The sequence below is a fragment of the Mastomys coucha genome, unplaced genomic scaffold (genome assembly GCF_008632895.1).
Source record: "Mastomys coucha isolate ucsf_1 unplaced genomic scaffold, UCSF_Mcou_1 pScaffold21, whole genome shotgun sequence".
Lineage (NCBI taxonomy): Eukaryota > Metazoa > Chordata > Mammalia > Rodentia > Muridae > Mastomys > Mastomys coucha.
In genome coordinates, this window is record NW_022196904.1 from 94,681,297 (window position 1) to 94,695,372 (window position 14,076).

The window sequence follows — 14,076 nt, forward strand, 5'->3', positions numbered from 1 at the left end:
ATTTCAAATAAAAGTTAATTTGGAAAAAAAAAAAAAAGAATTTCCACTTCTAAATGTGTGCCCAAAAGACTAGAACACAGGGACTCTAGCAAGTATTTGCAAGGGCATATTAATAATAGCACTATTCCTGGTAGACAAAAGGTAGAAGCAACTTAAATATGTATTAACAGTTGAGTGGAAAAATCAAGTGTTATTAATATATATAAATAATATTATTCATTTATGAAATATGGGTATCACTGCAAGAATGAAGCTCAAAAGTGATGAATTAATAAAAGCAAAGAATTATGCACACATACCATTTGGATGAAATATCTACAATGTATAAATATATAGACATATAACATTGGTGGTTTCTAGTGGCCAGAAGAAGTAGTGAATAAGGAGCTGGGAGAAACTCCTTACTGAATTTTTTTTTTTTTTTAGAGTAATGAACCATATTGTGAATGTCCTAATTGGGATTAAATTGTTCCTTTTAAAATTGTTTTATATTATATGTATTTCACCTTATTTATTATTACTATTTTAAATAGATGATGGTGGAGATATTGATGATGTGTTGTCTATGCCATGTGTACATTTGGAAATCAGAGGACAATTTCAAGGAGTTGGCTGTTGATGTAGTTTTCTACCTTTACAGGGGTTCCAGGGATTGAGTTTAGGTTTTCAGTCTTGTGTGGCAAGTGTTTGAGTACTGGGCTGACTCAGTAGCCCTAGAGTATTACTTTGAAAGCATCAAGAAATGCAGCTCCCTTTATATGTGATGCTGGCAATTTCTCTTGAAATATTCACAATAGGATGATTTCAGGGAGTGTCTTAAATTTCAGGGAGTGTCTAGCAAAAAGAGGGATGGATTCATCCAAGACTCACATTTTCCCATTTTGAAATGATCGTTTCTGCCGTATTTCATTGGTTTATGGCTATCAGAACATCATGGGTCAGAGTCCTGGAGCATTCCTCCCCGTAGTGCTGGATCTGTGTTCCAGCAAGTAGTGCCGCCGTGTTTGCCTTCTGCAGAGTACCTCGTTTAATGTGGCTGTAGTCTTTAGCAAGAGCTATGTTTTTCAGTTGGTATTTGAATTTTCCTATCTCTTCCTCTGTAAGGTCTTCAAGGATGTTAGGAAGGAGTGCTCCCCAATTGCATTCATTTTGTGAAGCTGAATCCTGAGGAAATGATGGACCAGCAGTTACTGACCTGAAATGGAAAGATCATTGTAGTTAACCACAGAAATTATGGAAATTATGACGTATTTTGAAGATAGGTCAGAAAAAGAGAAGTAGAGATGCTTATTAGTCTGCTTGTGCTGTGACAAAACACCTGACAGAAAGCTTCTCAGGGAGGAAGCTTTAGTTCTTACAGCTCAAGGGAGCACAGCCCATCATGGCAAGCAAGTCATGCTGGGAGGAGTCTCAGATGGTTGGTCACATTTCATTATGGTCAGGTCAGGAAAGGATAGAGAATGCTAGTGCTCAGCTTGCTCTGTCCTTTTTATTCAGCCCAGGAGGCCATCCATGGCAGAATGCCACCCACTTCAGTGTGGGTCCTTCTACTTTAATTATCCTAATCTAGAAAATCCCTCATGCACATGACCAGACTCTTGTCTCTTTGTATTCTAGATGTTGTGAGGTTGATAATCAATATTTACTGTCACAATGTGAGATCAGACTGTCTTGCAGATGCTCAGAAAATGTGTCCCCGTTTCTTACACTAAGTAATGTGTCTAAGATACTAAGGCATGTGTCACTATGCCTGGTCAGAGTTGTTGATTATTATGAACTTCCTCTCTGTGAAAGCTCAATTTGTTCTATCAACACAAACACAAAAAGATATTTCTCAAGGATTCAAAGCTACTTGCTTTCCTTCCCTACTTCACACTTACTTGCTCTACCACTAGAATTCTTTAGAGTATTAGACAATGCCTGTAAGGGAATTGGGTGGGTCTTACAAAGGTTTGTGTTATGCTTAAAAGGAAAGAAAAGTAGACATTGTTTCCAGGTAGGTTAACTATGACATTAGCACAAAAATGAAACCATTTGTGTGTTTTATTTGCATGTCTGGTATTTTAGGAGACTCTATTTACATATGGTAATTGAGGCCAAGATTAGGATTAAGGCAAATCAATTTCTGATTTCCTTGTAACTATAGGAATCTTAACTTTTCTATTCTCTCATACTTTCATTAGCCTCTATTTTATCCTATATAGAAAATTAACTTTTCTAGGTGAATAAATATTTGAGATGAATACTGATTAATTAATATCACCACTATCTATTATGTCACAACTGTCTTTCCTAATATGTCTCATCTTTCTTAATAAAACAATGAAAATTATTATTTTAAATTTTTCAAATTTTTTACTGGTTATTTTATTTATTTACATTTCAAATGTTATTCCCCTTCCCAGTTTCCATTCCAAAAACTCTTTATCCCCCTGCTTCTATGAGGGTGCTTCTCCACCCACCCACCTACTCCCACCTTACCTCCCTAGCATTTCTCTAGGCTGGGGCATCAAGCCTTTATAGGATCAAGGGCCTCTCCTCCCATTGATGCCAGACAAGGCCATCCTCTGCTACATATGCAACTGGAGCCCTTGGTCCCTCCATGTGTATTTTTTGGTTGGTGGTTTAGTTCCTGGGAACTCTGTGGTGTCTGGTTGGAAGATACTGTTGTTCTTCCTATGGTATTGCAGACCCCTTCAACTCCTTCAGTCCTTTTTCTAGCTCCTCCTTTGGGGATCCCCGTACTCAGTCTGATGGTTGGCTGCAAGCATCCACATCTGTATTGGTAAGGCTTTGGCAGAGCCTCTCAGGAGACATTCACATAAGGCTTCTGTCAGCAAGAATTTCTTGGCATCAACAATAGTGACTGGGTTTGGTGTCTGCATATGGAGTGGATCCTCATTTGGAGCTGTCTTTGATTAGCCTTTCCTTCAGTCTCTGCTCCACAGTTTGTCCCTGTATTTCCTTTAGACAGGAACAATTCTGGGTTAAAATTTTGGAGATGTGTGGGTGGTCCCATCCCTCAACCGGGAACCATGTCTAATCTCTGGATATGGTCTCTACAGGTTTTCTCTCTTCTTTGTTGGCTATTTCAGCTAATGTAATCCCCAATGGGTCCTGAGAGCCTCTTGCTTTCCTGGTGTCAGGGACTTTCTGTGGCCATCCAGTTCCCCATGCCCCATTGCTTCACAGCTTTGTTCAATTTCCTGACTCTCTATACAACTCCCCTGTCTCCTCCCACACCTGAACCTGCCCTCCTTTTTCCTTTCCCTCTCCTCTATTTCTCTCAAGTCCCTCCCACCCTCTACCTGCAGTGATTATTTTTTTCCCCCTTCTAAGTAGGACTGAAGGATCCATACTTTGGTCTTTTTTCTTCTTGAGTTTCATATGGTCTGTAAGTTGTATCATGGGTATTCTGGACTTTTTTCTAATATCCATTTTCAGTGAGGACATATCATGTGTGTTCTTTTGTGACTGTATTACCTCACTCAGGATGATAATTTTTAGTTTCACCCATTTGCATGCAAATTTCATGAAGTCATTGTTTTTAATTGTTTTTAATGGCCACATTTTCTGCATCCATTTCTCTGTTGAGGGACATCTGGGTTCTTTCCAGCTTCTGGCTATTATGAATAAGGTTTCTATGAACATAGTGGAGCATGTGTTCTTATTACATGTTGGAGCATTTTTTTGGGTATATTTCCGGGAGTGGTATAACTGGATCCTCAGGTAGTACTATGTCCAGTTTTCTGAGGATCTGTCAGACTGATTTCCAGAGTAGTTGTACCAGCTTGCAGTCCCACCAGCAATGGAGAAGTGTTCCTCTTTCTCAACATCCTCGCCAGTATCTGCTGTCACCTGAGTTTTTGATCTTAGCCATTGTGACTGGTGTGAGGTGGAATCTCAGGGTTGTTTTGATTTGCATTTCCCTGATGACTAAGGATGTTGAAGAATTCTTTATGTGTTTCTCAGCCATTGGGTATTCCTCAGTTGAGAATTCTTTGTTAAGGTCAGTACCCCATATTTTAGTTGGATTATTTAGTTTGGTTCTCTGGAGCCTAACTTCTTGAGTTCTTTATACATATTGTATATTAGCCCTCTATCAGATGTAAGATTGGTAAAGATCTTTTTCCAATCTGTTGGTTGCTGTTTTGTCCTATTGATTGTGTCTTTTGCCTTACAAAAGCTTTGCAATTGTATGAGGTCCCATTTGTCGATCGTTGATCTTAGAGCATAAGCCACTGGTGTTCTGCTCAGGAAAATTTCCCTTGTGCCCATGTGTTGGAGACTTTCCCCCACTTTTTCTTCTATTAGATTCAGTCTTTCTGGTCTTATGTGGAGGTCCTTGATCCACTTGGACTTGAGTTTTGTACAGGAAGATAAGAATGATTCAATTTGTGTTCTTCTGCATGTGGTCCACCAGTTGAATCAGCATCATTTGTTGAAAATGCTGTCTTTTTTTTTCTACTGGATGGTTTTAGCTCCCTTGTTGAAGATCAAGTGACCATAGGTGTGTGGGTTCATTTCTGGGTCTTCAATTCTGTTCCATTGATTTACTTGCCTGTTTCTGTACCAATACCATGCAGTTTTTTATCACTCTTGCTCTGTAGCACAGCTTGAGGTCAGAGATGTTCTTTCCCCCCAGAAGTTCTTTTATTGTTGAGAATAGTTTTCACTATTCTGGGTTTTTTGTTATTCCAAATGAACTTGCAAATTGCTCTTTCTAACTTTATGAAGAATTGAGTTGGAATTTTGATGGGGATTGCATTGAATCTGTAGATTGCCTTCAGCAAGATGGCCATTTTTACTGTATTAATCCTGCCAGTTTACAGGCATGGAAGATCTTTCCATCTTCAGAGGTCTTCTTCAATTTCTTTCTTCAGATACTTGAAGTTCTTGTCATATAGACCTTTCATTTGTTTGGTTAGAGTCACATCATGATATTTTATATAGTTTGTGCATATCATGAAGGGTGTCATTTCCCCAATTTCCTTCTCAGCCCATTTATCCTTTGAGTATAGAAAGGCCATTGATTTGTCTGAGTTAATTTTATATCCAGCCACATTTATGAAGTTGTTTATCAGCTGTAATAATTGTCTCATTGGTTTTTTTTTTGTGTGTGTGTGTTGCTTATGTGTACTATCATATAATCTGCAAATAGTGTTATTTTGACTACCTCCTTTCTAAGTTGTATCCCTTTGGTCTCTGTTTGTTGCAAAATTGCTCTGGCTAGAACTTCAAGTATTATATTGAAGAAATAGGGGGAGAGGGGACAGCCTTGTCTAGTTCCTGATTTTAGTGAGATTGCTTCAAGTTTCTCTCCATTTAGTTTAATGTTGGCTACTGGTTTGCTGTATGTTGCTTTTATTATGTTTAGGTATGGACCTTGAATTCCTGATCTCTCCAATACTTTTAACATGAAGGGCTGTTTTATATTTTGTCAAAGGTGTTTTCAGCATCTAATGAGATGATCATGTGTTTTTTTTTTCTTTGAGTTTGTTTATGTAGTGGATTTTGTTGATGGATTTCCATATATTATACCATCCCTGCATCCTTTGGATGAAGCCTACTCTATCATGGTCAATGATCTTTTTTATGTGTTCTTGGATTCTGTTTGTGAGAATTTTATTGAGTATTTTTGCATCAATATTCATGAGGGAAATTGGTCTGAAGTTCTCTTTCTTTGTTGGGTTTTGTGTGGTTTTGGTATTAGTTTAACTCTGGCTTCATAGAATGAATTGGGTAGTGTTTCTCTTGTTTCTATTTTGTGGAGTAGTTCGAAGAGTATTGGTATTAGGTCTTCTTTGAAGGTCTGATAGAATTTTGCACTAAACCCATCTCGTTCTGGGTGTTTTTTGGTTGGAAGACTTTTAATGACTGCTTCTACTTTTTTAGGGGTTATTGGGCTGTTTAGATGGTTTATCTGGTCCTAATTTAACTTTGGTATTTGGTATCTGTCTAGAAAATTCTCCATTTCATCCAGATTTTCCAGTTTTGCTGAGTATTGGCTTTTGCTACAGGATCTGATGATTTTTTGAATTTCCTCATTTTCTGTTGTTATATCTCCCTTTTCATTTCTGATTTTGTTTATTTGGATACTGTCTTGTGCCTTCTGATTAGTCTGGCTAAGGGTTTAATCTATTTGTTGATTTTGTCAAAGAACTAGCTCCTGTTTTTGTTGAATCTTTGTATAGTTCTTTTTGTATCTACTTGGTTGATTTCAGCCCTGAGTTCAATTATTTCCTGCCATCTTGGGTGTATTTGCTTCTTTTTGTTCTAGAGCTTTCAGGTGTGCTGTTAAACTGCTGGTGTTCGCTCTCTCCAGTTACTTTTGGAGGCACTCAGTGCTATGAGTTTTCCTCTTTGCACTGCTTTCATTGTGTCCCATAATTTTGGATATGCTGTACTTTTCATATTCATTAAATTCTAAAGTCTTTAATTTCTTTCTTCATTTTTTTCCCTGTCCAAGTTATCATTGAGTAGGTTGTTGTTCAGTTTCCATGTGTATATGGGCTTTCTGTTGTTTTTGTTGCTATTGAATTCAGTCTTAGTCCATGGTGATCTCTTAGAATGCTTGGGATTATGTCAATCTTCTTGCATCGGTAGAGGCCTTTTTTTTATAATTTAAATTTTTTTGACATTTTTATTAGATATTTTCTTTATTTACATGCCATATGATTTCTCCTTTTTCAGTTTCCCCTCCAAGAAACAAACAAACAAAAACAACAAGAACAAACCCCTGTTGCCTGCCCCCCATGCTTGCCACCCCACCCTCTCCCACTTATCGGCCCTGGCATTCCCCTACACTGGGGCACAGAACCTTCACAGGATTCAAGGGCCTCTCCTCCCATTGATGATTGGCTTTGCAATCCTCTATTATACACATGCTGCCAGAACAATCAGACCCATCATGTATAGTCCTCGGTTGGTGGTTGAGTCCCTGGAAGCTCTGAGGGTACTAGTTAGTTCATATTGTTGTCCGTCCTAGGGAGCGGCAACCCTTCAGCTCCATTGGTCCTTTCTCTTACTCCTTCATTGGGGACCCTGTACTCAGTTCAATGGATGGCTGTGAGCCTGGTAGAGGCCTGTTTTGTGACTGATTATATGGTCAGTTTTGGAGAAGGTATCATGAGGTGTTGAGAAGGTATATTCTTTTGTTTTAGGATGAAACATTCTATAGTTATCTTTCAAATTCATTTGGTCCATAACTTCTGTTATTTTCATTGTGTCTCTGCTTTGTTTGTGTTTCCATGATCTGTCCATTGATGTGATTGTGGTGTTAAATTCTCCCACTATTATTGTGTGAGGTGCAATGTGTGCTTTGAGCTTTAGTAGAGATTCTTTTATGATGTGGGTGCCTTAATCTTTGAGGCATATTTTTCCTTTGATGAGTATGAAGTGTCCTTCCTCATTTTTTTGATATCTTTTGTTTGTAAGTCTATTTTATTGGATATTTGTAGAACTGTGAAAGGCAGCCTGGTTCCTGTTTGAGCTAAGGCTAGAAACCCCCGTGACCCTAAAGGGATGGTAGGTGCTTCACCTGATTCCTGGGAACCAGGCTCCTGTTACTGGCTGCAGCCCTTCTTAGATTTGTGGCTTTCAGTCACAAAAGGGCAATACCCCAAGCCCCCCCCACAGGTAGAGGATTTGATCTGTGGTCACATAGCCTTAAGACAGATCTCCATTTTAATGAGGTACCTAAAGGCCTAGAGGCTTTGCCAATAAACTTTCCTTCTCACATACTCTTTCCTGCTCATCGTGAGAAGTTGGGTATGGTTTTACTCATCTACTTTATGGCATGACAATAAGTGCCTTAAAACCATGGACTGCCTCTTTTTTGTAATCACATCTGCCCAGATCTTCTGGCTTTTAGAGTCTCTGATAAGAAGCCTTGTGTGATTGGTCTATCTTTATATGTTACTTGACCTTTTTCCTTTACTGATTTTATTATTCTTTCTCTGTTTTTTTTTTTGCATTTGGTGTTTTGATTATTATGTGACAGGAGGAATTTCTTTTCTGGTCCAGTCTTTTAGGCATTCTGTAGACTTCTTATATATTTATGGTCATCTCTTTCTTTGGTTAGGGAAGTTTTTTTTGATAATTTTGTTGAAGATGTTTATTGGCCCTTTAAGTTGGGAATCTTCTCTCTTCTACACCTATTATTCTTAGGTTTGGTCTTTTCATTGTGTCCCGGATTTTCTGGATGTTTTTGGTTAGAAGCCTTTTGTATTTTGCATTTTCTTTGACTGATGTGTCAATGTTTTCTATGGTGTCTTTTGCCCCTGAGATTCTCTCTTCTATCTCTTGTATTCTGTTGGTGATGCTTGCATCTATGACTCCTGATGTTTTTCCTAGGTTTTGTATCTCCAAGGTTGTCTCCCTTTGTGATTTTTTTATTGTTTATATTTACATTTTAAGATCCTCAATGGATTTGTTCAATTCCTTCACCTGTTTGGTTGTGTTTTTCTGTAGTTCTTGAAGGGATATGTGTTTCCTCTTTAAGGGCTTCTACCTGTTTACCTGTGTTCTTCTGTATTTCTTTTACATTTTTGAAAAAAGATTTATTTGTTTACTTATTTTACGTATGTGAGTACACTGTTATTGTCCTCAGACACACCAGAAGAGGGCATTGGATCCCCATCACAGATGGTTGTGAGCTACATTGTGGTTGCTGGGAATTGAATTCAGGACCTGTGGAAAATCAGTCAATGCTCTTTACTGCTGAGCCATTTCTCCAGTCTTCTGTATTTCTTTAAGGGAGTTACTTATGACCTTCTTAAAGTCCTCTATCATCATTATGAAATGGGGTTTTAATTCAGAATCTTGCTTTTCTCGTGTGTCGGGGCATCCAGGACTTGTTATGGTGGGACAATTGGATTCTGATGATGCCAAGTAGCATATGTTCTTGCACTTATGTTCTTGTGCCTGCCTCTAGTCATCTGGTTATCTCTGGTGTTAGCTGACCTTGCTGTCTCTGACTGGAGACTGTCCCTCCTATGAGCTTGTGAACCTGGGTGTGTTAGGACTCTTGAGGGTCAAGCTGACTATTTGTGTGATTGGGGTGTGAAGGGCTGTAGCACAGGGTTCGCTGCTGTGTACATTTGCAAACTGGAAGGGCCAAGCTTGTTTTTGTTATAGATCATTGCATTCGTAATTGGAAAAGGCTGTTTTATTTTTCTCCCTTTATATCATGCACAGCACCCTCTAACACTGTGAAAGCTAACCAATAAGAATGATGATTCTAGGTCAGTTCCAGCTTGACTTTTCCGTGCAATGATGACCCAACTATGTGGTGTCTTCACCATCATGTTCTGGATGATAAGCAGGAGCAATGGCAATAGCCTTTAATGATTAAGTGTTCTGGGGAACCAAAGACAAATAACTTCAAAAATAGGCAGCTCCTATTTGGCACTGGGTTTTCTGTTTGATAACTTATGGTATTTGTGAAGTTCTTTCCCCTGTATAGTGTAATTAAATTTCATCTGATTTTATATATGTATATTTATGTATTTCAGGATGCTTCTTCAGTATTCAGTTTCTACATGAAATTTTCAAAGGGCTTTAGGATTATTTATTACTTCCAAAATTCTCTTTTTTGCCTTACTCTCTTCATATCATTTAACTCCTTCATACTACCGTTTTTTTTTTTTTCTCACCTCTGTTGAAAGCTCACCCATTCAGCCCCTTCTTAGGTTATTATTACTTTGACTTCTATGGTTACTTCAATATAAACCTGTCTGAAGATTCAAAACTAGCATCAGCATAGGAGAGGGAACATGAAACATTTGTCATGCTACAGAGCTGTAGAAATAAAAACAGCATGGAACCATCATAAAACAAACATATCTATCAATGCAATAGAGCTGAGACATAAATGTAAGCCCATGCTCCTTCAGCCACCTGATTCTTGACAAAGAGGCCAAAAATAACATTGGAATAAAGACAACATCTTCAACAAATGGTAGTGTTCATTTGTGTAGTTCCAGGTAGAAGAATGAAAGTAGATCATTATCTCACCCTCGCACAAAACTCAATCACACATGGATCAAGAACCTCAGAATAAAAACTGTGTCCTAGTTTGCTTCTCTGCTGCTGTGATAAAACACTGAATGAAACCAAGTTGGAGAGGAACCAATTTGTTTATTTGGCTTATGATTTCTCATTATAGACCATTATTGAGCAAATTAAGCAGGAGCTCAGGGGGAAGAACTGAAGCAAAACCATGGAGGAACTTTACTTATTATCTTTTTCCTCTTGGCTTGCTCAGTTGTTTCCTTATGTAATCTAGAATCACTAGTCTTGGAGTGACAATGATAATAGTGGGTGGGCCCTCCTATATCAATCATTATTTAAGAAAATGCCCTATAGACAGACACCTACAGGCCAATATGAAACAGGCAATTTTCAAATTGAAATTCTTTCCTAAGTTTCCTGTATGACCCTAGTTTCTTAGGTCAGGTTTATTCAGAGAGGATGAACCTAACTGTCAAGATTTTGGAGGCCCCAGGGAGTTTAGAAGTCTGGTGAGGTGGAGTGGGGGGTGGGAACATCCCTGTGGAGACAGGAGGGCAGGGAGGAGGTATGGGATATGGAACAGTCAGAGGATGGACCGGGAGGGGAATAAAATCTGGAGTTTAAAATAAATAAATAAATAAATAAATAAATAAATAAATAAATAAATATTTAATCAGCATAACATTATAATCTGATTTTAACAGAAGAGAAAGTAGAAAATGCACTTCAACTTTTAGGCACAAAAAAGGACATTCTGAACAATGACTGTGGTATCAGTAAAAATAAAAATTTACAATCAGGACCTCTTCAGACTAAAAAGCTCCTGCATAACAAAGAATACCATGATAATGGTAAAGAGAAAGAAGGAGAAAGTTTCATCAATTTTGCATCTGACAGAGGGTTACTGTCTAGAATATATAAAGCATTAAAACACTAAACACCAAGAAAACAACCCCTTTGCAGAATGGGGTATGGAGCTAAACAGAGTTCTTAGAAGAAGAAATATAAACAACCAAGGTATAGTTTAAAAAATATTCAATATCCTTAACTGTCAGGGAAATGTAAAATAAATCTACTTTAGATTTCATTGTAAGACAGTCAGAGTGGCCAAAGTCAAAATACAAATCAGAATAAATGCTGGTGAGGATTCAGTGAAAGGGAACATTTTTAGGGTTGGTGGGAGTGCAAACTGTTAGATTCACTGTAAGAATTGATTTGAATCTTCCTCAAAAAATATATACTACATGTTCCCAATATGTTGAAGGTATCTGAGGCATGAGCTATCTGCCAAGGGGAGCCCCATACAGAAAGTGGGAAAAGAATAAGTGAGAACTGTATATTGCAGGCAGCAAAGCTGCTGGGCTGGATACTTTGAAGTCTTTTGCGAGTAAATATACGTACACTTTGTACACTAGACATAGAGCTACAGTACTTGATTATTTTTCCTGCCTATTTTATGCTTGCTTTGCTTTACTCTTTCCTCAGTGTACCCTCATCTTCTCCATTTTGAAATGGGAACAAAAATTCTGCTCTTGTTGAAAATATGTAATTCTTTTTAAAAACTTTTATTTATCTCTTTTTGTATAAGGATTTATTTTGTTTTTCTCAAATGCATAGTTCATTCATTTATTTATGATTGCATACCATACAGGTGTAAATAGTCACACTAAGATAGTGAACACAGAAACAGGAAAAGTAACTAAATCAATGATCCTAGAGCATATTGGAGAATAAGCTTAAAACAAAGATACTTTCAAGAAGTAAAAATTAAGTATAATTTCTATCTAGAGTGTAGAGTTCTCAACTTTAAATATTAAAATAAAGAAATTGGTTATATGCTCATATAAGTTTAGCATCTATATAGGTTGCATTCATTATAAAAATATCCCATATCATAACAATGTATTGTAGCATAGTTAATGTAATGAAAGTAGCTTTTAATAATTCCCTAGAATGATTTATTTCTTTTTGTTAACCTGATTTCTTTTGCATTTATTTGTTTTGTCAAATACAAATTTATTTGTTTAACTATTTATAAAGACTATTCATCCTACATGCAAATAAAGAATAAATGGATATAATTTTAAAATTTATCTTCAAAAATTGGAAGCAAAGATAGTGATGAAAATTTCATATGGTAAAGCATGCTTAAAAATTGACTCCATCACCAAAGGAGCTGAAGGATTTGCAGCCCCTTAGGATGAACAACAATATGAACTAACTAGTACCCTCAGAGTTCCCAGGGACTCAACCACCAACCAAGGACTATACATGGTGGGACTGATTTTTCTGGCAGCATGTGTATAGTCAATCATCAATGGGAGGAGAGGCCCTTGGCCCAGTGAAGATTCTGTGCCCCAGTGCAGGAGAATGCCAGGGCCAATAAGTGGGAGAGGATGGGGTGGCAAGCATGGGGAGGGGGCAGTTCTTGTTGTTTTTGTTTGTTTGTTTGTTTGTTTTTTGGAGGGGAAACTGGGAAAGGAGAAATTATATGATATGCAAATAAAGAAAATATCTAAAAAAAATTGACTCCATCTAAATAAGACAATAAGTATTTAAAGGGTCTTAATACTGTTAAATAACAAAATTGGAAGCAAATTCAATTATAATATTTATGCATATTTATACTTAGAATATCAACAAAAACCTTAATTACAATTAAGTGCATGACTTTGAGTCCACATTGAAAAGTACAATGATCCACAAGTCTATAAGACCATGTAAAATGGCTTTCTTTTGGAGTTTAAAATTTTATTTTATTTATTCACTTTACATTCTTTATTTTTACATTTTTTATTAGACATTTTCTTTATTTACATGTGCATTTACACAATGGACCTAGTTACCTGGTAGAAACATGACTCTTAAGGTTTAATTATCCAATCAGGTTTATATATCAATAAGATCACAATTTATAAGATGCCAATACAATAATTTCTGAGCCAAACGATAAAGATAATGTTTTAACCCAATTATTCTAACCTTGTAAAAACCTCAGCTCCTTGTGGTTGTTTAAAACCACACGGGGTCTGGATCATCTTCCTGTTCATCTGCCTCCATGCTGATTCTCCTGCTTCTCTGACCTCCGACCTCCTCACCCCTAAACTTCTAGCTTCGCCTCTCTATTCCTGTCCAGTCACAGATCTGTCACTACCCTAATGTGATTGGACAGAGAAAATGCTGCAACACTCGGTTACTTTTATGTGGCTGGAGCCATGAGTTCCACCATGTATACTTTGGTTGGTGGTTTAGTCCCTAGGAGCTCTGGGGGTACTCATTGGTTTATATTGTTGTTCATCCTATGGGGTTGCAAACCCTTCAGCTCCTTGGGTCCTTTCTCTAGCTCCTCCATTGGGGACCCTGTGCTCAGTACAATGGATGGCTGTGAACATCCACTTCTGTATTAGTCAGTCACTGGCAGAGTCTCTCAGGAGGCAGCTATATCAGGCTCCTGTCAGCAAGCACTGTTGGCCTTCACAGTAGTGTCTGGGTTGGTAACTGTATATGGGATGAATCCACGGGTGGGACAGTGAGTGGATGGCCTTTCCTTCAGTTTCTGCTCCACATTTTGTCTCTATATTCCCTCCCATGGGTATTTTTCCTCCTTCTAAGAAGGACTGAAGTATCTACACTTTGGTCTTCCTTCTTGAGCTTCATGTGGTCTGTGAATTCTATCTTGGGTATTCTGAATTTCTGGGTTAATATCCACTTATCAATGAGTGCACACCATGTGTCTTTTTTTGTGATTGAGTTACCTCAGTCAGGATAATATCTTGTAGTTCCATCCAATTGCCTAATAATTTTATGACTCATTGTTTTTAATAGCTGAGTACTACTCCATTGTGTAAATATACCACATTTTCTGTATCCATTCCTCTGTTGAGGGACATCTGGGTTGTTTCCAGCTTCTGGCTATTATAAATAAAGCTGCTATGAACATAGTAGAGCATGTGTCCTTATTACATATTGGAACATCTTCTGGGTATATGCCCATGAGTGGCATAGCTGAGTCCTCAGGTAGTACTATGTCCAATTTTCTGAGGAACTGCCAAACTGATTTCC

The 14,076-nt window shown here is 37.7% G+C and overlaps 1 protein-coding gene across 1 annotated transcript in view; it reads right to left on the bottom strand.

Annotated features, from left to right (window-relative positions):
• LOC116101333 (interferon-induced very large GTPase 1-like) overlaps positions 1 to 14,076 on the bottom strand; it is a 46,751-nt gene that overhangs the window by 1,542 nt on the left and 31,133 nt on the right. The window contains exons 5-6 of the mRNA XM_031384920.1: positions 10,856 to 10,922; positions 931 to 1,195 (exon numbers count right to left, since the gene is read on the bottom strand). Of these exons, the coding sequence (XP_031240780.1) occupies positions 931 to 1,195; positions 10,856 to 10,922 (332 nt within the window). The remainder of the gene's footprint in view (positions 1 to 930; positions 1,196 to 10,855; positions 10,923 to 14,076) is intronic.